Source organism: Camelina sativa, chromosome 19 (assembly GCF_000633955.1).
Source record: "Camelina sativa cultivar DH55 chromosome 19, Cs, whole genome shotgun sequence".
In the NCBI taxonomy this organism is placed as follows: Eukaryota; Viridiplantae; Streptophyta; class Magnoliopsida; order Brassicales; family Brassicaceae; genus Camelina; species Camelina sativa.
In genome coordinates, this window is record NC_025703.1 from 25,567,967 (window position 1) to 25,593,462 (window position 25,496).

General features: G+C 36.7%; 2 protein-coding genes across 3 annotated transcripts; both read left to right on the forward strand.

Moving 5' to 3' along the window:
- LOC104768199 (glutathione S-transferase T3-like) lies at nucleotides 1-1,209 on the forward strand. The gene is made up of 2 exons (XM_010492124.1): nucleotides 1-855; nucleotides 1,039-1,209. Exons 1-2 carry the CDS (start codon nucleotides 1-3, stop codon nucleotides 1,207-1,209), a joined length of 1,026 nt encoding a protein of 341 aa, XP_010490426.1.
- Nucleotides 18,493-20,946, forward strand: LOC104767163 (probable serine protease EDA2). Of its 2 annotated transcripts, none has more exons than XM_010491199.2 (12): nucleotides 18,493-18,672; nucleotides 18,791-18,916; nucleotides 18,994-19,149; nucleotides 19,220-19,408; nucleotides 19,538-19,654; nucleotides 19,753-19,806; nucleotides 19,902-19,973; nucleotides 20,053-20,261; nucleotides 20,338-20,432; nucleotides 20,505-20,579; nucleotides 20,669-20,752; nucleotides 20,831-20,946. In XM_010491199.2, exons 1-12 carry the CDS (start codon nucleotides 18,493-18,495, stop codon nucleotides 20,944-20,946), a joined length of 1,473 nt encoding a protein of 490 aa, XP_010489501.1. The 2 variants fall into 2 exon arrangements, with proteins under 2 accessions (XP_010489501.1, XP_010489503.1); XM_010491201.1 differs by having other exon boundaries at nucleotides 20,858-20,946.

A 25,496-nucleotide genomic window follows, 5' to 3' on the forward strand; every position in this document is an offset into this window, starting at 1 on the left:
ATGAGTTCTTACAATACATTCAGTCAGTCTTCTAGTTATTTAGATCTTCTCAATAGTCAAGGAGAGTCACTTAACGAAGACAACTCTCCTTACGAAATACCTCAATGGAACTCTCAACAATCCCCGGATGTACCTCTTTCTCAAGAGGCACCTGTCAGGAAGGATAGGAAGAAGTGGAATCCGGCTGACGATGAAATTTTGATCAGTGCGTGGTTGAATACTTCGCAGGACCCGATTATTGCTAATCAACAGAAGGGAGGAAGCTTTTGGCAAAGGATTCAAAAATACTATACAAAGTCTCCTCATGCTATAGCCAACGGTGAACAGGGGCTGAACATAAACTGTAAACAGAGGTGGTTCAAGATCAATGAGTTCACTAACAAGTTCTGTGGGGCTTATGCAGCTGTAGAGAGACTAAACAGTAGTGGACACTCTGAGAACGATGTGCTGAAGGTGGCTCACGAGATATACTTCTCTGACTATAAGACGAAGTTTACAATGGAGCATTGCTGGTGTTTGTTAAGGTTTGAGCAGAAATTCCTTAACCAAAACGCGATTAACACCCCCTCACCTTCAGTCAGAACAAAGAGGAAACCAGTTGGTGCAGCTGATCAATCCGAGGCAACCCACACTGAACAAGACTCTGAGATAAGGCCTCAAGGTATCAAGGCTGCGAAGGCTGACAGGAAGAACTCTCAGGGAAAGGCTCTTGCTGAGTACACGAGCATGTGGGAAGTCAAGAGGGTGGATATGGCTGAAAAGGAGAAGCTACAGAAGCTTGGCATACTAGACACACTTCTTGCCAAACCGGAGCCACTTAGTGGAGCTGATCAACTTATAAAGGATAAGATAGTGGCACAATATTTTGCAAATTGATGTATTGACTTAAGAAGCAACTTTGTATTTCCTAATTTAGTAGAATAAGTTTGAATTTCTGTTTCAGTATTAAATTATGTGTTCTCTTTGTTATCTATAAATTTATGTGTTCTCTTTGTTAACCTTCGAGCTACGACTGTTCTTGAATAATGTTATTTCCAGGTTAAGTATCTGATGGGCCATGACTACAGCTACTCTCAGCCTGATTCCTCAGAGGAGTATGACAGATATTCGCAGGACACTGAGCAGAGGGAAATAGAAGCTTTGATTCGGATGGATGAGGCTGAGAGTAACTTACTCAATACTCAGGCGACTCAACCCTCCCCAACCTGAGGTTGAGTTCGGATTCCCCAAGGTATGCTACTGTGGTGGTCAGCCTATTCTATCCTCAAGCGAGAACAGAAGGTAAGTGGTTTAACATTGCCATATTATTAAGTGATTTCCAATGTTTTAACCTGAGGTTGAATTGATTTGCGATGTTTTATATGTTAATGGAGGTTCTTCACATGTTGGAATGTTGATGATGGAGAGATGCATATTCACAAGTGGTGAGATGCAGCAGTCATGGAGGAGATGAGAGAGATGAACATACAATGTGAACTGCTGACGGAGAAGGTAGATAGCATTACATTCGCCAGTGACTACGACTCACACATCCGTAATGAAACTGAGCAGAAAATAGCCCAGTTAGAGAAAATAGTGTTTGATCTAGGGAAGAGCAGAAATAAGTTTAGAAATTGTTTTGAAATGATGGTTTTTCTCAACAGTTATTGTCGTTGCTTTACTGGTAATTGTGGTGATGTCTAAATACAACTGGTTCTGAACTTGTATCCCTATGAACTTGTAAGCTTGTATGCCTATGATTACCCGTGACAATTTTCTGAACTTGTAAGCTTGTATGTCAGGTGTTTTGTATAGTCATTCATCAATACTCACAAGCAAAATAGTCATTTGTTTCGATGTGTCACATGCTAGTAAATTAAACAATCACGGGTATCACATATCTTCTCATCTCATTTACTCTATATATACTTCCTTTCTCGATGATGCAAAACCATATCTTCTCATCTTATTTACTCTTTTTCTATACTCCATTTCACCTCAATATCAAAATAAGATCTCAACCTTTTTTCTTGAAAAAATGTCATCTTCATCAAACCATTACCACTACCAAAGAGATGGTGTGGATGATTTTGATGCTTATTTTGATGCTTATTTTGATAATTTTCTAGAAAATTCTAATATCATTCAAGAACCAGTCGAGCCAAAGAAACGGATTTTTATTCAGAGAAACCGGGAAGAAGGCCACAATAATCTTTGGAATGATTATTTCAGTGATACTCCAACATACCCGGACAATTTATTTCGTCGCCGGTTTCGCATGCACAGGCCATTGTTCATGCGTATTGTGCAACATCTCTCTACCGAAGTTGAGTATTTCCATCAATCCCAGGATGCAACCGGACGGGCTAGTCTATCACCTATACAAAAATGTACTGCAGCAATTCGTCAATTGGCATATGGTACTGCGTCCGACACAGTTGACGAGTATGTACGAATTGGTGCTTCAACAGCTCGGAAATGTTTGCACGAGTTTACCGCTGCAATAATCAACTTGTTTGGCGATGAATATCTAAGACGTCCCAGACCAGACGACCTAGAAAGACTACTCTATGAAAATGAAAAACGTGGATTTCCCGGGATGGTTGGGAGCATTGACTGTATGCATTGGGGGTGGAAGAATTGTCCAACAGCTTGGAAAGGGATGTATTCACGATCAACCGGAAAACCTACAATCGTGTTGGAGGCGGTAGCTTCCTATGACCTCTGGATATGGCATGCTTTTTTTGGAGCTCCAGGTACTATGAATGATCTTAATATTCTGGATCGATCAAATGTTTTTGATGACGTTCTTAACGGTAAAGCTCCGGAGGTCAACTTCTTTGTCAATGGAAGGGAGTACAATTTGGGGTACTATCTCACGGATGGTATTTATCCAAAATGGGCCACTTTAATACAATCTATCCGGCTTCCACAAGGTATGAAAAATTCTCTATTCTCTAAAAAACAAGAAGCTGTGCGGAAAGATGTTGAGCGTGCCTTTGGAGTCCTGCAAGCTAGATTCGCCATTGTTAAAAATCCATCTCCTTTATGGGATAAATACAAAATAGCAAATGTTATGAGAGCATGCATAATACTCCATAATATGATTGTCGAGGATGAACGAGAGACATACAGTTTCCGAAACATTGTTTCTGAATTTCAACACGGAGAAGATGTGGATCAAACATATACCGTCGGTGCCGCCAGTTTGGGTTCAAATATGAGCAGTACGATTACTCGTCGAACAAATATGCAGGATAAACAAGTCCATGACCAGTTAAAAAAAGATTTGACAGAGCATATTTGGACTAACTTTGGACATATTACAGATAATGAAGATTAATTAAAAAAATTCTATGCAGAGGAAAAAAAGTTTGTTTTTATTTTTGATGTTTGTATGGTTTATGTTTTTTATTTTTAATGTTTTATTGTATGTTTTGTTTTTTTTTCAAGTTTTTGTAACTTTGTAATTTTCTTATGTTTTTAATGTCAATGTTATATTTTTAATTATAATTAAAACTTTAATATGTTTTTACTTATTAATTTAAATAATTATTTTTTTAAATTTAAAATACTATTATTTTTTCCAGGGGACCAACTGTGAGGGACACCAATGCTCATACCAAACTTAAGAAACTCTGAAAATAAAATTATTATATTTGAGGGACCAAAATTTGTCCCTCACCAATGCACATGCTCTTAGAAACTTAGGATATTACTTTAAATATTACTAAAAATCACTTTGAACCTATGAAATATATTAAATATAGAGAAATACTCTAAAATAGTACTAAAACAAGTTTTATGGACAACTATAGCACACATTGCATAAATTTCCAAAAATAGCATTATTTAACAATTAAAATATTTAAAATTAATTTTTAGGATTTTTTTAGGCTTGGGTTCTCAATTTCACATTTAGGGTATAGTTTTGAAGAGTAGGGTTTAGTATTTTAAATTTAGGATTTAATTGGAATGATTAGTTGGTTCTATTTTTGAAATTTTAAAGATATTGTGCTAAGTTTGGAAAAAAAAATTATTTTGATGTTGTTTTTGAGAATCTCCCTTAAATATATATCATTAATAACAAAAACCAATCAAAACTTGCATTCCAATATCTAATATATAAAATGCATTCTTATTGTTGTAAAAAAAAAGCATTCTTATTTTTGTTTTAATATTTTTCTAACTAAGTATTTTTTACCAAATCATTTAATAAAACCATATAATCATTTTTCAGATTCAATCTTGTACAAGAGAATTTAAATAAAATACGAAATAGGTATTAACAATAAATATTAATAAGAAATGGATCGATCGAGGACTCGTTCGTTATCTTGCATTCTTGCTAGTTGTATTCCCTCTTTATTAGTTTGGGAAGTACATTTTGAATATAACCTTAAAATTTTATGCAATTTAATTAACTTATAAAAACAAAAATATATTATTAATTTTTTAAAAATGACTAACCAATCAAAATAAACATAAAATTTAATATCTACCTTACTATATTAATTTGTTATTAGTTATTATACTTTACCTCTCATCTTTATAGGATTATATTTCTGTTTTCATTCATATAATAAAAATGTACGCGATTGCCATGTTTTGAATTTTTTAAAATGAATATAAATTGTTTGATCTATAAAGAAAAAAATTGTGGGTCAAAAATTGAAAATTGAGTAATATGTTTATTTTAAACAAAATGTTTTCAACAAATTTTTTAACTGATTTTAGTTGGTTTTGAAATAATATATTTTTGGCTTAGGTACATCTAGCTTAGGAATCGAATGACTAAAACTTGATCGGAATCTATATTAAAAATTTTGAATTACATTTTGTGTTATGCCCTTTAAGTTTTACTTATTTAATTTTTTTTTACAACATTAACCCCTAAACAATTTCCAAAAATAACATTGCACAGAACTTCAATTACTAAAACTTCTTAAATCGACCAAAATCTTTAACATTTATTGCAATAAAATCTAGACAACATCTATACGTTTCGCTTTTTCCATAAACTACTCTACCGATTAAAGTTTTATTCCCATAAAATATTCAAAACTATTTTTAGAGATGGTATAATCTCTCAAATTTAAATGATACAACTGATTTTCATAACAAAAGTTTACAATCCCATAATTATTTTAACATTAATAAAAATCCTAAAAACGAGAATCTAATTTTTGAATGATTAGGAAACTAATATTCCCAAATATTTAAGATTTTTGAAGTACATTTTGGACGTATATGAAACGACCCGACCCGTTTTTTTATAAATAATAATAATAATACTAATAATAATAAGGGAGATTTACACAATGACACACTTTTTATGAAATTTCTTTCACTTTAGACATTTTATGCTATTGGAACACTTTTTTCTATTGTTCACCATTTTTAGAACAATTTTACCCTTCCCCAAATATAACCAAACTAAAAGGTAACCAAACTAAATATCTTTTTGTCTCTTTCTCATTCTTCTCTCTTACTTTGTTACTTCAACCAAATAAAAAAAGTAAGATCGAAGACAACTCACAATTTACACCATCAATGTCTCATTAGATTCCCCTTCTCTCTATCATCAACAAATTCTTAACTCTTATTTATGCTTCTTGCTCAAAAAAAAATTAGAGAAATTATTTTGAACAACTTTATTACTAATTGTAGCTAAATAACTTGTATGATCATGATGTGCTTATTTATGCTTTCTAATTTGCTTCTTTTAAAATTAAATTTTATTATTTTTTAATATAGTAGAAAGTCTAATCTAGAAAATATTAATTTCAGATGAGCGACTAAATAGTTGATTTTATTTTTGAGATTTAAACAACAGATTTTATTTATTTTCTTCTTATTTTCTATGATTTTCTATGATTTATTAGTTTCAAAAATTGTAAGATTAAAAAAACAAAAAAAAATGAAAGTTTATATGTTAACATACATCATGTAGTGCCACAATTTTTAGAAGTCAACTAAAAGCATAAAAGTTGAATAACAAAATACTGAAATAGTAGTTATGGATGTCATCAAGTGGATGAGGTGCTATGGATACTGATTAGTTATACATTATGTCTATACTTCCAACCAGACTCAAAACTCTCATATTCTTACAAACAAATATTCGTGGACAACTATGTTCTCTAAAAGTTGATATCCACAAGACAATGACCATAAGGTCAGTTTCTTTGTGGAATCAACAACTAATTCCAATTCACTCTAAAACATTATCTTGCAAAGTTATTGTTCCTTCCTTTGCACCATCTAAAAACAGCACATAAAATCAGATTTAAATGTATATATGCATTTAATTGTATGAAAGTAATAGTCGTGTATGTTAGCATATTCATACTCAATATTTTTGTTGTTAACCCTGAATACTAAATTTGAAAACACAACCCTTAACTGTAAAAACTTATGATACTAAACATGAAACTCTAAACCTTAACTCCTAACTATCCACTCAATTTTAAATTTCAAACTCAAAAGCATTTAACTATATATTAGATCCTAACTCTAAACCCTAAACCCTAAACTTAATTTGACATAAATTAACAAAACTTAGCTAAAACTAAAGACTTTTTTTAATAGAATAATCATATTATAACTTGAACAAACAAACTTCATTTCTTAATTTGACATTTTTGTTTCAAATTTTTCCAAAACATTTTTGGTTTGAGTTATGGATGCCATCATGTGGATGAGGTACTGGCGCAGCGTAAGAACTGGTTGTAGCTCAATCAAGGGAATTGAATTATTCTCTTGAGACCTACTTCGCTCAATCAAGAGATTTGTGTAAATCTCTTGAGACCGACTTCCTGTTTTGATGAAGCTAATCAAATCAAGACAAGGGATGAGAGACAAATCTCGTTTATTAATTATCAAAAGCTGCCCCAAAACCTTAATCCCAAAAACACTTATATAGTTTCCAACCTAGGTCACAACCGACGTAGGAGAAGATAAATAAAAAGACTTAAACACCCAAAGAAGTCTTTCTTGGAAAACAAGAAAAGGAAATTAACCAAAACACGTAAAAACCAATAATACGTATAACCAAACGAGGACTCGTTTGGTTTACCGCCGAAGCCATCAAGATGCTGCTGCATCAGGACTCCCATGGTGAGAAGGATTCGGCCGCTAATCTGGAAGGAGTGGTGGAGGAAGAAACGGAGACAAGTAGCATACATTAAACACATCAGAAGTGTTTATGTCGGAGGGAAGACGAAGGCGAGATGCATTGTCGTTAATACGTTCCAACACTTCAAGAGGACCAATCTTCTTAGCTTTTAACTTGTTGTAAGCTCTTGCTGGCATTCGATCTTTAGTGAGTACCGCCCATACTAAATCACCTGTGTTAAAAACGAGACGTCGACGATGTGTGTCCGCGGAGGCTTTGTATTTCGCTGTAGAGGATTGATATGTTTAAATTGTAATACCCTAATGGTACTAACAGCCTTGCAGTTGTAATACTCTAGGGGTCGAATCCACAGAGACTCTAGATCACACAATAGACTTATTAATCTTTTAATTATGCTAAATCAAAATATTAATTTAAAAACAATGCATAAACAAAATTAAAAAGTGTTGTAAACTCAGGGAATTAAAAAGCTAGGCTTAGGGAATTTCTCAGGAATTTATGAAATATTAAATCAATCAATAAATTAGGATTCAAGCAATTAAGATCATATCTAGAACTCTAAACTCTTCTGTAAAATAAACCAGTTCTCACTGCAAATATTATCTAAATTTAAAACCAGAAAATCCAAATCTCTTTGCAAAATTCTAGGTAATAAATCAGCTTTAAAAACAAGTTTAGATTGTTCACAAAATCACTAAATCAAGTCTCTTTGCAGAAAGTAATTTTGCTCATCAAAAGGTTTTATCAGGAAAATCAATTATATTCTCATATCAATTTATTTTCCTAGGTATTAACTCTAAGTGATCAATCAAGAATTAATATGAAGAACAACCTAAGATGAAGATCTAGAAAAATAAAGAATCCTAAAAATAACAGATCTAATAAATCATAAAAACCCTATGAAAAACCATGAATCTAACAAGAGATCTACTCATATATGATTAATGAAACAAAAACCATAGATAAAATAGATATCATTAAATTCAAAAGAAAAGAACAAAGGAGTTTAGAAAAACTTCTCTCAACTCTCAACAGGGCTGAGTTCTTGTCTTTCCCAAAAAGCTCTCAAGGTCTCTCTCTCAAAAGGTGGCAAAAAATAAAACTTGAAAATAACTTAGGTCTAAAACAATGACCCAAAAATCCTAATTATATTCCTAAAAACGTCCAGGGACTAATGATGCAAATATGGAATATTTTATGGCAACTTTGTAAATCTTCAAAACTTGTGAGAAAACTTCCGATTCTTCTGTTAGATGATGCATCGATCGACACCATCACTTGCATCGATCGATGCAAGTCTCTGAACTTGTCTCCCAACTTCACAGCTTAGCCTCAATACTTGAATGTGCTCCAAATCCTCATATTTAGCTCCATTATGCTCCCATCCATGATAAATCCTATAAAGACTCAAAAGAGTCTAAAAATACCAAAAAGACTCTATAAATAAGACTTATATCATGGCTAAAAACACCTAAAAACCATGATATATCAAGAATTCCAAATGAGCTTTAGTGTCAGCATGTACTTGCGCTAATGTATCAACAAAAACCTCAGCATCACCATGAAGCCGAGTACGATCAGGCAAAGATGAAAGATCCACCGGTCCTCGTGGTGAAATACCATACACAACATGGAAAGGACTAAAACCAGAACTACGATTGACGGCATGGTTATGAGCAAATTCTGCTTGAGGGAGTTTTGAATCCCATGACCGAATCGCTTCACCAACCAAACACCGTAACTGATTTCCCAAAGAACGGTTAACAACTTCTGTTTGCCCATCAGATTGTGGATGATAAGCTGAACTCATGTCCAAGCTAGTGTTAAGTAATTTCCAAAGAGAACGCCAAAAATGACCAAGGAAGCGAGAATCTCGATCAGAAACAATGGAGCATGGCAAACCATGTAAACAATATATTTCCCGAAAAAAAAGATTGGCAACCTGAACTGCATCAGTTGTCTTCTTACAAGGGATGAAATGGATCATTTTTGAAAACCGGTCAACCACCACAAAGATAGAATCAAACCCGCGTTGCGTACGAGGAAGACCCAAGACAAAATCCATATTTATATCCGTCCAAGGTTGTGTTGGAACACGAAGGGGAATGTATAAACCGGTATTAGATGTGTGACCTTTAGATTTTTGGCAAATAACACTCCACTCCACAAACCTCTCGACATCACGTCGAAGAGAAGGCCAAAAGTAAGAAGATGCTACCAACTGTAACGTTCAATCCCGCCCTACATGACCTTATGTATGAAGTTTAGAGATAAGTTTCAAACGTAAGCTACAATCTGGTATGCATAAACGAGAATCCTTGAAGAGAAATCCCTCATGAAGTGTATAATCCCGTGACGAACCAGACTCAACGTCCTGTAGAATATGACCAAAGAAAGGGTCTATGGGATATAAATCTGTGAAAGTACTAAGACCCGGAACAGAGACGTTTAACACAGCAAAGAGTGCATAGCGTCTACTTAAAGCATCAGCAACACGATTACTAGATCCAGACGTGTGCTTGATCACAAATGTAAACTGTTGTAAGTAGCCAATCCACGAAGCATGTCTAGCTGAAACCTTGTCTTGTGTTCTAAGATGTTTAAGAGCATCATGATCTGTATACAGAACAAACTCTTTGTGAAACAAATAATGTCGCCAATGTTTGACTGCCTGCACAATAGCATAAAACTCCACATCGTAAGTACTGTAACGTGACCGAGAGCCCGACAATTTTTCACTAAAAAAAGCAATGGGATGTTGTCGCTGGCTTAAGACGGCACCAATGCCTGTCTTTGAGGCATCACAATGTAACCCGAAAACCAAAGAAAAATCTGGAAGAGCTAATATTGGAGCTGCACTTAATTTCTTTTTAATCACCTCAAATGCCGTATAAGCAGCTGAATTCCACAAGAAAGAGCCTTCTTTAATACAATCAGTAATAGGTGCCATCAATCTACTGAATTGTGGCACAAAACGACGATAAAAAGAAGCTAGTCCATGAAAGCTTTGCGTATCAGTGAGTGTTTTAGGTTCAGGCCAGGACTTAATAGCCGATACTTTTCCAGGATCAACTGCTAAACCTTCAGCCGAGACAATATAGCCAAGAAAATGTACTTCCGGTGACCCGAATTCACATTTCTTCATAGTAGCGTAAAACTTGTCATGACGTAAAACAAGAAGGACCTCACGGAGCTTTTGAATGTGATCTTCAAGAGACAAGCTAAAGAGCAAGATGTCCTCAAAATAAACGACGATAAATTTACCGATAAAAGGGCGAAGTGCTTCATTCATAACACGCATGAAAGTGCTCGGGGCATTAGATAAACCAAAAGGCATAACTAACCATTCAAAGAGACCTTCACGAGTCTTAAATGCAGTCTTCCATTCATCTCTAGGACGTATTCGAATCTGATGATACCCACTTTTTAAATCTAGTTTGGAGAACACACTTGTTTACCAATCTGATCAAGTAAATCGTCGAGATGCGGAATCAGAAAGCGATTGCGTACGGTAATCTTGTCAACACACATGCGCCATGAACCATCTTTCTTAGGAATAAGCAAAGCCGGAACTGCACAAGGACTAAGACTTTCTCGCAAAAAAACCTTAGACACCAACTCCTCGATTTGGCGGCGAAGTTCTTCATGTTCACTAGGACTCATACGATAGTGGGATTTGTTAGGGAGAACTGCATCCGGCACAAAATCAATACGATGTTGGATATCCCGTAAAGGTGGTAACCCTGCAGGAAGGTCATCAGGAAACATGTCGGCGAACTCATGAATCACGTCTTGAAACACTGAAGGAATAACACGTTCTGTTGGAATAGTCCCATGAGTCGAAAGCATGACAAAAACAATACCCGCATCACACATTTCAGCTTCAAAAAGACGCTTTTGTAAAATTAAGATGGAGCTAGAGGGGGACGATACTTGAGCAGGCAACGAAGGCTTCAAAAGAAAGCTGCGATTTTGAAAGCTAAAGCTGTAGGTGTTATGAAACCCATCATGTAAAACCTTTCAATCAAATTCCCATGGTCGGCCTAACAATAAATGGCAAGCATCCATAGGAACCACGTCGCAGTAAAGCTTGTCTTTATAAGCTTCACCAATTGAGAACGTCACAAGTGCACGTCGTGTGACACTCACGTCATTGCCCTTTTGCAACCAAGCCAATTTATAAGGGACAGGATGTGGCTCATCGGGAATACTCAACTTTTTAATTATGAAATTATGAAATTACAAACCTTACCACCAATCGTACACCGTGAATGAAAGAGGTTATGACGTTGCGGAGCCTCAGATTGGCTACGTGGTGGTAAGCAAGAACGACGTAACATCAAAAGGTGACCTGAATCTGCTTCTAACTCCTCCGTAACAACTTGATCCTCCTCATACTCATCATATATTACTTCAACATCACGCCCAGTATCATCAAGTAGTAGTCCTCTTCGATTGCGTGTCGGACAAGCAGACTGACGATGCCCCGGTTCTCCACAAGCAAAACAACGGAGAGTCCCCGTACGGACTGGTCGGTTCGTGTCCATAGGTGTCAATTGGGCGGGCCGCCCATGGACATGCCCATGTCCATATACATATGGGCTGACCATGGTCAGACCAAAAAATAAATGGTCTATTTGGGCATTTGACCATTTTTGTCCATTGACCATATGGGCTTAACCAAATGGACAATGGGTTGCCCACTTACCAAAATGAGAAATTCCATTTACAACTAAATAATTTTAAATTATTATATTTTACATTTATAAATTTTTATTTTCATAAAATACATTTATAATTTTTTTTTCATAAAACAGATAAATTATTGTATTTGCGGAAAAGTGATTTTACGATTTTAGCGGAAAACACAGTTTTACGGTTTTGGCAGGAAAACGTAGTTTTACGGTTTTGACGGGAAAACACGGTTTTACAGTTTTGGCGGGAAAACGTAATTTTACGGTTTTGGCGGGAAAACACAGTTTTACGGTTTTGGCAAAAAATGTGGATTCTCTAATTTTGGTTTTGAGGAGAAACTGTAATTACGTAATTTTCCACCAAACTCATAATTTTAGAAGAGAAATAACAAAAAAAAATTAGATTTTATCAAAGAAACAACAAAATAAAATTCAGATTTTATAAAAGAAAATAACAAAAATAATACTCAGATTTTATAAGTGAATAACAACAAAAATAAATTCATATTTTATAAAAGAAAATAACAAAAATAAAATTCAGATTTTATAAGTAAATAACAAAAATAAATAACAAAAATAAAATTCAGATTTTATAAGTGAATGACAATAAAAAAAATGGATTGTCCATGGTCATGACCATTTGGAAATGGTCTTAATGGGCATAGACACTTTGTGGACCATTGTCCATTTGGGACTGTCCAACTTAAGCTCATGCAAAAGAATGTTCAGATGGACTCGCCCAAATGGTCCATGGACGGACCATTTGACAGCTCTATTCGTGTCAACAGGAACAATAGCTGTCTCCTTAGCTGGAACAGGAACAGCGACTTCTGGAGCAAAAGAAGTAGCAGGGGTAGGTTGTCGATTCAGGCGGGAAGAACTCCAACCCGAATAATTGCCGTTGGTCTGTGTTTCAATGGTGATTGCTTGTTGATGAGCTTCGGCAAGAGAAAGAGGGTGAAACAAGTTGAGTGTGTGTTGAATCTGTTGACGAAGTCCTCCAATAAAACGAGCAATCAACTGTTGTTCAGAATCTCTAACCTCCACACGATTGATTAATAGAAAAAATTTAGTAGCAAATTCTTCAACTGTACGAGTCCCTTGACGTAAATTCTGCAATTTTTGGAACAATAGTTGTTCGTAATTGAATGGCAAATTTTTTTTTGCATATGCTTACGAAGCTTGCCCCAAGATGTGATTTTTTTTTTCCTTGACGTGAACGAGTTGTTTTCAATTGTGACCACCACGCTGCAGCTCGTTGTCGAAAACGGATCGCAATTAAAGGCACACAACGTTCTAAGGGTACACGTTTAAACTCCAGAATTTCCTCCACTGTGACAAACCAATCCAAAAGATCCTCGGGTGAAGAACCTCCATGAAACTCTGGAATCTCCAGCTTAAAGCTTGATTCCCACCTCCCGTCATTATCATCTTCTCCGTTTTGACGAATAAGCTTCACCTTTTCTTCACCAAAAGGATTCTCGTCATACTCTGTTTTTTTCATCTTCTTCAAAAAATTTGTCTTCCTCCGGAGCCGCTTTACGCAAACTCATCGCTTGAACCACCGTTGTTAAGCTCTGAACTTGAGCTCGAAGTTCTGTGATGGCTTGGCGGTTAAGCTCTCCCTCACTTGGCTGGACGTCTTTCTTAGGTCGCGGCATAGTTACGGATCGTAGTGGAGCTCTGATACCAACCTGGCGCAGCGTAAGAACTGGTTGTAGCTCAATCAAGGGAATGAAATTATTCTCTTGAGACCTACTTCGCTCAATCAAGAGATTTACACAAATCTCTTGAGACCGACTTCCTGTTTTGATGAAGCTAATCAAATCAAGACAAGGGATGAGAGACAAATCTCGTTTATTAATTAACAAAAGCTGCCCCAAAACCTTAATCCCAAAAACACTTATATAGTTTCCAACCTAGGTCACAACCGACGTAGGAGAAGATAAATATAAAGACTTAAACATCCAAAGAAGTCTTTCTTAGAAAACAAGAAAAGGAAATTAACCAAAACACGCAAAAACCAATAATACGTATAACCAAACGAGGACTCGTTTGGTTTACTGCCGAAGCCATCAAGATGCTGCATCAGGTGCTATGGATACCGATTAGTTATACACTATAGCTATATTTCCAACCAAACTTAAAACTCTAAGATTCTTACAAACAGAGATTCGTGGACAATACTCTTATGTAAGCAAGTGGACATGACTTCATAGAAATCTTAATAATAATTTTTCACCGTGTAAAGAAGCCTAAACTATGTTCTCTTAAAGTTGATGTCCAGTACACCTTATAATTTTTGTTTTTACAGTAATTGGTGAACTGATGATTCTTGTGTCTGATGATATGCAAATAAAATTGTCTTTTGATCATACCAATAAAAAAAACAAATGAAAAAAATCTGAAAGTTGATGTCCACGAAACAGTGACCATATGGTCAATAGCCACTTTCTTTGTGGCATCAACAACCATATGGTCAGTTTCTTTGTGGCATCAACAACTATATGGTCAGTTTCTTTGTGACAATGACCCCTAAATGTTTGTTTTTTTCTTTTTCTAATTGCTCTTCAATCTGGGTAATTTTTTTCTGGGTTCTTTCCAAATTTCAAGAATTTGATTTGATTCTTTGTATGATTTGTCTAAAGCAAAGATCTTTTGTTTTGTTTATTTGGATCTTCCTATTGTTAATTAGGATTTTTAACTAAAACTTTAAATAAGATTTCAATTATGAAAAGGGAGAAAAAAGATCTCAAATTTAGAAACCTCAGATTATTTAAACACAAACCCACCACTGAATTGGCTTTCAAAATGAGAGGAGGATAAAACAATCCCTTCCATGAGAATGAGATATCAAGCCCATGACATATAAGAAGAATCTCGTTATCTGGTTCTTTGCTTTCGCTGTGCCCAAAAATCAAAGATGCTAGATTGGTTAATGCTTTAAAAAAAAATCATAATCTCCAATTCTCAAAAATAGTAAACAAAAATTGCAGACAATTGAGGTAGAAGGGAGCGATGAAAGAGAGAGAAAGAGATAAAGAAGAAGCATGTGAATTTGGTAATGATAAATAATAAGAGAAAGAGATATCTAGTTTTGATGGTATTATTGTTAATAGAGTTGTTTTTAGAGGGTAAGATAGTTAATAGATATAGAAAAAGTGTCCAAATAGTAAAAAGTGTGTTAAATAGCAAATACTTTTTTTTTAAAGTGTGCTAGATTGGAAATATTCCTAATAATAAATACCCTACAGCTAGTTGTCTCATACCCACTAACCACCTAACCACAAACACATAACAGCGGATAACATAACCAATAACATTAAACCAATAAATATCCAATAATTAAATAACCAATATTCAAAGTATAACAATTCCAATAATCGAACATCAGGAAAACATAGAACCAGCAACTTAGCAATGTTCTACTGACCCAACTCTAGCAACCTAGCAATGCCACACAACAACCAATCGAGTCCCTAAAACATCCTCCTCTTTGTTGCCTTGATTCCACGATCACACTTTGTCTTTACCTGCACCACAAACACAAATTGAGATGCATGAGTATTTGATAAACACTCAGTGAGGCAATCCTCCCATCTATTTGGCTATACACACAAGCAACTGAGATACCAATATCTAAAACAATCAACAAACAAAACATACAAACCAGGAAGCAACACATAGTCTCGCTGGAAGGGAGGTGTCGACCGACACCAGCCAAGTGTCGACCGACACTAGCACTTGGTGTCGACCGACACTACCCCACAGTGTAGACCAATGCTACTCACTGGTTTCGATCGACACCCTCCTGGTGTCGATCGACACTGCACCTGCAAATCGTGAATCGTTCGAAGACAAGAGTCGAATCTCGCTTCCAATCACCACCAAATCGTCCAATACTCAAAACCCAGGCCATATGCATCCGTAGGAACCTATAGTAACCATTCCCAGCAAGAAAAAACACACAAAACAACAACAAACAAGCAAGAAAAAAGGAATCTCAGGCTTAGATCAGCCATGGTCATGCACTCACCTCTTTGCAGGAAGAGTCAGACCAATAGCAACGAATCCAACCCTCCTAGCAAGCTTCTAGCTCCTCCTTAGCCTAAAATCTCCCAAGAACAGCCAACAATCTTCTCAAAATTTACCAAAATCTCAAGAACACTTGATTTTCTCCCTTTTCTCTCAAAAACAAAAGAACGGCGACAAAAATAAACTTCCAAAACCCTTTTTGTCGACAATCCACTTAAATAACTCGGTTTAATGGTTTTCCCTAAACCAAACCGGCCAAAATCGACAATTAAGTCAATCTGGTCGAACCATAAATTATTGGTGTCCCAGTTTAACGGTTTTCCCTAAACCAAACCGGCTAAAATCGACAATTAAGTCAATCTGGTCGAACCAGAAATAATTGGTGTCTACCGACACCACCATGGTGTCGATCGACACCCATCCCAAAAACCCAATACTTGGTTCGTGGATGTTACAATTCTCCCCCACCAACATAGATTCGTCCTTGGCTACCGTGCAACCGTCTCCACGGCCCGCACTCCTCCGACCGATCAACGGAATGTCACCTCTAGGCGATAGACTCATGTTCCAAGCATTATTTGCTCTCGACTTTTGGACTTTCCTTTACTCATAGGCCTTAACCTTGAGTTTTTATTCGCTCCTCATCAGGCCCAAGCCTGCATGCCATAATGTTGGCTCCTCATCGGGCCTAAGCCCGCATGCCATAATATATAAGGAAGTCCAATATTTGTCTCTCGGGTTGCCATCCTACAACGTGCCCCCGGATCGTCATCTGAAGTCGATATACCAACCATGCCCTCAAGCCACAAAGTCTCAGTATATGGCGGTACTAGGAGAACTAACGTCCCCCAAGAGTCACGAGCAAACAATTTTGAACACGTCAGAGTCCTATCCCTAACCAGGTTTCCTTCCCGTGACTCGCGTTAAACAAACACAATGCCCCACCAGCCACAAAGGAATCTCAGGCTTAGATCAGCCATGGTCATGCACTCACCTCTTTGCAGGAAGATTCAGACCAATAGCAACGAATCCAACCCTCCTATCAAGCTTCTAGCTCCTCATTAGCCTCAAATCTCCTAAGAACAACCAATATTCTTCTCAAAAATCACCAAAATCTCAAGAACACTTGATTTTCTCTCTTTTTTCTCAAAAACAAAAGAACGACGACAAAAATAAACTTCCAAAACCCTTTTTGTCGACAATCCACTTAAATAACTCGGTTTAATGGTTTTTCCTAAACCAAACCGACCAAAATCGATAATTAAGTCAATCTGGTCGAACCAGAAATTATTGGTGTCGATCGACACCCATCCCAAAAACCCAATACTTGGTTCGTGGATGTTACAGTATATGCGGATTAAGTATTTTAGGAAACCAATTATCTAACAAACAAATATTTTTGAAGTACATGCATATTAAGTACTTCAAAAATATTTAACAAACAAATTTAAATGATATAACTTAATTCGAATTAATTTCTCAAATCTATATATACATTTTAAGTACATTTTGGGTTCTACCCTTATATTTGTACTTATTTAAAATTTTATTTACAAAGTTAATCCCTAAAAAAATTCTATAAATAGCATTACTTCAGATTTTGTTTCCTAAATATTTTACATACCATTCCAACTAAAAAAATACAGCAAAATCAATATGGAAACAGAAACTATGATATATTTAACTACACTTTCAATTGTTTATTAAAAATATTCTATCTCTGAATCTTTTGCAAACAAATTCCTATTTTGTTTTCCAAAACCTTTGAGCTTTGATTCTTAACGTAAGAACAACTTCGATTAACGTTTATTTAAATATTATATATATATATATAAACTTAATAAATTTTTAAATATTATGAATATGTAAAATTTAAAAATTAAAAATACTATATAATATGGTTATATGGTAGATGGATTATAAAGAGGACATGTTGGAATTAATAAATTATCATTAAATTTATGCTAATACGGGTTGAATCCTCATTTTATTATTTGTAAATAAAAATTAAGTTGATTTAACTAAGATTGTGTAAAATAATTAAATCATTAGGGAAAATGTGACTTAATCATAGCGTATAAAATTATAAATGACTTACTATGTATTAAGATCCCTTATTTTTTGTTATAACAATTAAAATTCAAAATAAAATCTCCAAAAAAAAAAAACTAAACTAAATATAACAAACAAATGGTTATGTAGTATATTACAGGTTAAAAAATTAATATAAACATTTAGTCGCACAAACGGTCAAAAAATTTAATTATTCCTCTATTTGAAAAACATCCAATATTTAACAAACAAATAGAATATAAAATATAAATAATAATAAAAATTATATGTACTGCGGGTTAAAATCTAATATATTTTTATAATACGAGCTTTATAACGTTTAATTTTGACCCACATTATACTGTTATCCACTTGTAATTAATGTATATCAATGTTTTATTTTTCTTTGTAGCCATTAATTTCTTTCCGTTTTTAGAAAGTGGTCTTCCTCTCTTTGCGGTTGAAGCTTTTCTTTTTGTAATGTTACTTTTACTGACCAAAGAAAAAAACAAAAACAAAAAAACCTTTGGCCTCCTTTGATTTTGTTCACGCTAAGTGTGGTATATGGTGCGTTTGGAAAGTTAGATTTAAACAATGTTGTCGGAGCTCGGCTTTATTCTGATCACCACTTTCATTGCGATAGTGTCATGTTCAACCTTGTCTCGTGCCTTATTGCATCCGAGTAGCGTGTCTCATAATGTCTCCAGAAGCAGCTATTACTTGACTACCAATGAACTATGGTTTAATCAAACCCTAGATCATTACTCTCATTATGTAACTTTCTCCTCACGGATTTCTTGTCTCTAATCTAATTGTTGTTTCATCATTTAACTGTACTCCTTTTTTTTCCAAAAGATTATCAGATTTATTGTTCTGATTTCGGTGTTCACAGGATCACCGCAAATTTAGACAGCGTTATTATGAATTTATGGACTACTTTCGAGCACCAGATGGGCCTATGTTTATGATAATCTGTGGTGAAGGTCCTTGTAATGGCATAGCTAATGATTATATAAATGTAAGATTTTACTAATTAATCTGATACTTGTAAGAAGATAAATCTAAAGAGATTAATGTTTTCATAATCAAATCTAGGTCCTAGCAAAGAGGTTTGAAGCTGGTGTGGTTTCACTAGAACATAGGTACTATGGGAAAAGCTCTCCCTTTGACTCATTGGCAACAAAGAATCTGAAATACCTTTCATCGAAACAAGCCCTTCTCGATTTGGCCGCTTTCCGACAACATTACCAGGCAAGTCTTGCTTCATTTCATTTGCTAGAGAAACTGTTTCATTTATGCTTATTATGATATGTGGATGTAGGAATCTTTGAATGTTAAGTTCAATATGAGTAGTGGTGGTAATGAAAATTCGTGGTTCTTCTTTGGGATTTCTTATGCTGGAGCTTTAAGTGCATGGTTTCGGCTTAAGTTCCCGCATTTGACGTGTGGAAGCCTTGCTAGTTCTGCTGTTGTTCGTGCAGTCTATGAGTTCTCTGAATTTGATAAGCAGGTATTAGTAGCATACGCAGTTTTCTTTATTGTCATTCTTTGGCATGAATGGAATTAAACAACGTTCTCTACAAGATTTGGGGTTAAAAATACGCTAATATGGTTTTGATCTATTTTACATTATGAGAAGATAGGCGAGTCAGCTGGTCAAGAATGCAAAGCTGCATTACAAGAGACTAATAAACTCCTGGAGTTAGGACTTAAAGTAAACAACAAGGCAGTGAAATCCCTCTTCAATGCCACTGAGGTCTCTCTCTTTCTCTCTTTTCTCCAGCGCTGTTTTGATTTAATTAATATTAGAACTAGAGTTCCAACTTCGGCCTAATTAGCTTTTGAAATCTACAGTTTGATGTTGATGCTGACTTTTTATACTTAACCGCAGATGCAGCAGTTATGGCGGTAAGGATTATCACTAATTAATCAATTTTGTTCAATTCCACCATCTTTTTTTATTTTTGCCTGATTAGTGATAATTATTGTTAAAAATCTTTTAGTTCCAATATGGAAATCAAGATAAACTGTGTGTCCCGCTTGTTGAAGCAAAGAAGAATGGTAGTGATTTAGTGGTAAGCTCTCACGACATTTTCTCTCTCTTTGCGCTGCAAATCGCGCGGAAATTAACTTTCTATTGGCTTTGTAATGCAGGAAACATTTTCTAAATATGTTAGAGAGTATTGCATGAGAATTTGGGGATTACGTGTTAGATCATATAATCGGAAACATCTAAGAAAGAACACTGTAGTTACCGCAGACGGTGCATATCGGTTATGGTGGTTTCAAACTTGCACAGAACTAGGATATTTTCAGGTGGCACCAAAAAATGATAGCGTTCGATCTCAGCAAATCAATACAGAGTAACATTATTCTTGAATCATATATTTATATATATTTTGTTAAGTCACATTTTTATTTATTAATTACTTTGATTAGGTTCCATTTGGATTTATGCAAGAGCCTTTTTGGGGAAGGTGTTTACCCTAAAGTTGATGCAACAAACTTGTACTATGGAGGCGATAGACTTAAGGGTATGTGACATTAAACACCTTAAAACTCATTTTAGTCTTTGCACATTGTGATAATTTTTCGGGAATATACAGCAACCAAAATCATATTCACTAATGGGTCACAAGATCCATGGCGTCATGCTTCCAAGCAGAACTCATCTCATGAAAGTAAAGTCTCTTATCCCTTCGATTTTGCTTAAGTTTTGTCCCCACATTTTGCATTTTTCTACCAAGACACTAACAAGTTCATGCGCCAGTGCCTTCTTATATCATAAAATGTCATAATTGTGGGCATGGAATTGATCTAAGAGGATGCCCTCAATCTCCAATGGTCATTGAAGGTATAAGAATTTGTGTGTTTTGTCCAAAATTAAAAGTCAAAAGCGAGTCTTGAAATCAACACATTTTTTCACTGTCAGGTAAGTCAAATGATTGCAGCTTGGTAGATGGCGTAAACAAAGTAAGGCAACAAATGGTAGATAACATCGACATGTGGTTGTCTCAGTGTCGCAACCCAACTAGGAATTCTATATAGAGTTGCATTAGAAAAAGAACGATACGAATTTGAGTGAATATGTAGTCAACCTAGAGTAGTCGTTTTCTATTTTGTAAATAATATTGCACTTTTTTGTACTTATTAGTGTATGTGTCCATGTTATAAATAGTTTAACAATAGTTTATAACTATTTAAATAACAAAGACTCTGCATGTATAAAAGTCTTTTACTACTTGTGTTTGAAATGCTTTCCTAGAAGAAATCCATCATATTTGTCATGGATGCATTTTACAAAAATAATTTGTTTTTATCTTAACCCTATTTTCCCCCAATGTTTTTTTTTTAATAAAATTTCTGGTTTTATATATTCCAACTAGTCGATTACATAGGTTTAGTTTAGAAGAAGGTGCCACAACAACGATAGCGAGAGCCGAGCTGAACATACTCGGAGCAAGAACCAAGAGAAAAAGAGAAGGAAAGAAAAAGAAAACATACTAGGGATAGAGACCTCCGAACCAAAGAGCTAGCATGCCTTGGAGTTTGGTTGAGCGTTCACGAGCGAGGCAGGTGTTACGGATTCTCCTATCCAGGTGAGCAAACTGACCTTCCACCGGTGTGCGCAGACCGGTATAGATCCGAGCATTTCGTTCATGCCATAAAGTGTAGATTACTGACTGAGCCACAATTAACCTTAAAGTGGCCATCGCATCATCTCTTGTGGAGGACTGTAGCCAGAAAAGAAACCGGTCCCAGGTGAAGAAACCGGTGAAAGAGAACTTTAATTTGTTAAGGCTCCATCGCCATAGGTCGTAGGTGTAAGGGCATCTGAGGAATAGGTGATCCCTTGTCTCAAAGTATATTTCACAAAGGGGACATGTATCATCCTCTAGAATTCCCCAGCTTCTTAGTCTTGATAATGTGGGCATTGTATCAAGGCAACAAAGCCACATAATGAAAGACTGCTTGGGGATGGAACCTTGGAACCACACTTGCTTGTACCAATTTACTTCCTGAGATGGTGGCCTATAAGTGTTCCAGGTATCAGTGAAACTGAAGCGATCACGAGGTTCAGTATTCGCCGTAACCCACAGATACACATCATTTACGTCCTCATTTAGCTCAACTTCAACGAGGTGGGTTAAGAGGCGTTCCATCTTGTCACTTCTAGCGCCTCTGAATAACCAGCCATCACTTGAATGTGCGCTTGCCACTGTGGGATGAAGTGGAAGGCCTAGTCTTTGGTGTTCTCTGGGACCTAAGAAAGTTAGTAGGTCTCCAAAGGGGGTCCATTTGTCGTACCAGAAAGACCAATATTTGCCATTGCCAACTTTGCATGAGAGGAATGCTTTTGCAATGTTTCTCAGCTTAAGCAGCTGTTTCCACATTGAGGAGCCTTGGCGCTTTGAAGAGAGTCTCCAGAAGCAGTTCCGTCTCAGCTTATGCGACTTACACCAAGCGACCCATAAAGATTCGGAAGAAGAGAAAAGGTGCCAGATGAGTTTCAAGCCAAAAATTTTGTTCCAAGCTTTAAGGTCTTTGAGTCCCATGCCCCCTTCTGATTTCGGAGTGCAAACTTGTTTCCATCCTACTTTAGCTTGTTTTAGAATTTCTGTAGAGCCAGACCATAAGAATTTCCTGCAGAGTTTCTCAATATCCTTGATGCATTTTGCAGGGAGGATGAAAGTTGCGCACCAATAAGCTATGATGTTCTGTATGACTGAAGATATTAGTTAAAGTCTCCCAGCATACGACAAGTGCTTGTACTTCCAAGATTGGAGCTTGGTCATAACACGTTGTAGCAGCGGTTCACAGTCAGATCTGGAAAGAGGATTTGGCAAAAGAGGTAAGCCCAAGTATATGACTGGAAGAGTTCCTAGAGTGAAACCAAAGCTTGTACTCTGGTGGGTTTGAGACTGCACGGTAGCACCAGCTAGAAAAAGCTCGGTTTTATTCCTGTTCAGTATCAGCCCAGAGATTTTTGAAAAATTCTCCAAGAGATTCACGATGGCCTGTAACGAGGAGTTTTTTCCATCGAAAAACACCATCACATCATTAGCGAAAATGAGATGGGTTACACTGGGATTTGAGGCTTTAGGGTGGTATCCGATCTGTCCTGCCTGGAACCGCAAGTCCAATAGTCTCGAGAAAATATCCATTCCGATCACAAAGAGGTAGGGGGAGAGTGAAAAGATGTTACGTTTCTTTACCAAAATTAGGTCTAAAATGTTTTTTTTTTGATAAATATGTGAATTTCATTGAACTAATAGTTCGAGGAACTTATAAAAGCTGTATACAGAGGTTACTTCTTGCCAAAAAAAAACTAAAAACAAGGAAGGAACCAAAAGAGAGATATAATACGTCTAAACGTACTTTAACCACATCGGCATAGCGGCCTTAAAATGCTTCCTAGTCTTCTTCGCCAGGATAGCGTCCCTAATCTGCCTGTCAAGACCCTTGAATAAGATAGTAGTCTCAGTGGAGATGTTGAGGTGGTGTCTGGTGTTACGTTCCCACCATAATGCGTAAACAGTGGCTTGAGAAACTAGCCTTCGGAGGGAGCGTGTTGATGTTTTATCTTTCATGTCCAACCAGCTGGTGAAGGCTTCCCAAGTGTGAAAAGAGAATGACCGGTAGCCAAGTCTTCTAGTTACTTCCGACCAGAGTTCCTCGCTGACCTCACAGTGGAGAAATAGGTGATCACGGGTTTCCTGGTACCGACCACAGAGGCAACAACTTGCGTCGATGTGTGTGTCCCATCTAGCCAGTCTCGCTTTTGTAGGTAACCTGTCTAGATGCAGAATCCACATCATGAACGCATGTCTAGGTATTGCGCCCTTAAACCAAACCTGAGAAGTCCAAGGAAGAGGGTTATGTCTCGGTCTGACCTCCTCCCAGGTCCTCTTTGTTGAGAACGTTTGAAACTCGACCGGACATGTCATCCAGAAGAAGCTATATTGTTCCAACGCAAGTAGTGGACTCTGAATCGTAGTAAGGTACATATGGAGATCCAAATCTTGATTTGAGCGAGCAGGCCTAAGGATCCATCCTGTTGTCGGACAAGCATGGGCCACTTTACCTTGAGGAGGGATTCCCATTTGATTTGGTCCGGAAGGTCCGAGGTAGTCTATTAAGGGGCCAAAAGGCGTCCACCAATCATACCAGAAATTTATCTGCTGACCGTTACCGAGCCTTGCCTTGAGGAAGCGTCTTGCAGTGTGTCTAAGGTTCAACATGGCCTTCCAGGTCCATGAGGATTGTTTCTTTGCATCCATAGCCCAGAAAGATCCATCCTTTATCTTGGTATTGCGCAACCACAAAGCCCACAACGAGTCGGAAGCAGCAAACAATCTCCAAATTAATTTGAGACAGAGTGTTCTGTTCCAAAGGCTTAAGTTTCTCAGACCCAATCCCCCTTCTTCTTTTGGGAGACAAACATTACTCCAGGCGACTTTTTCTGACCCTCGCTTGGTTACATCACCATTCCACAGGAAGTTCTTGCATAGACTCTCAATCTTCTTGATGCAGCCTTTTGGAAGGATAAAAGCCGACATCCAGAAGTTTAGAGTACCATGGATCACGGAGGACAGGAGTTGCAGCCTGCCCGCATAAGAAAGAGCTCTAGCTGCCCACGAGCTGAAACGCTTTGTTAATGCATCCAGCAGTGGCCTATATTCTGATATCCTGAGTTTTCTGTGCATGAGAGGAAGGCCTAAGTACCTTAGTGGTAGTGAACCGATGTTGAAACCAAGAGAAGCCATCTGAGAGGTTTCAACCTGGTTCACTCCCGCTAGGTATAGATCTGTCTTTCTCTTATTCATGTGAAGACCTGAGGCGGCTGAGAACTCTTGGAGAACCCCAGTAATGTTTGACAGGGAGTTTAGTTTCCCGTCAAAGAATACCATGATGTCATCGGCAAAAGCTAGATGGGTAACCTGGGGGTACGAGGTACTAGTGTGAGCTCCTATGAAGTTGTTATTGTATGCCTTCCTTAGCATCTGCGAGAAAACTTCCATGACCAAAACAAATAGATAAGGTGAGATGGAGTCCCCTTGTCTCAACCCCTTTGAGCCTGTGAAATGGTCACACAATTCCCCATTGATGCAAATAGAGAAACTTGCTGTAGATATACACTGCTCAATCAGAGAAATAAAGTGCGCTGGAAACTCCATTGCCTTTAGGGTGTTGATGATAAACTCCCAAATTACCGAATCAAAGGCCTTCTTAAGATCAACTTTGAGCATTCCCCTTGGCGATATGTTTTTCTGGTTGTAACCTTGCACTAATTCAGTAGCCAACAGAACATTCTCCACCAAAAGTCTACTCGGGATGAAAGCTGATTGGGAATTGGAGATTAGATCCGGGATGACCCTCTTTAGTCTGTTTGCCAAAAGCTTAGACACTATCTTGTATAGAGTGTTGCAGCAAGCAATGGGACGGAACTCTCCCACCCGTTGAGCGTTTGGAGTTTTTGGTATGAGCGTGATGATTGTTGCATTCCACTGCTTGAGCATCTTCCCTGACCTGAAAAATTCAGTGACAGCCTCGATCACTGAGCTTCCTACTGTTTCCCACTGAGCAGTGAAGAACTC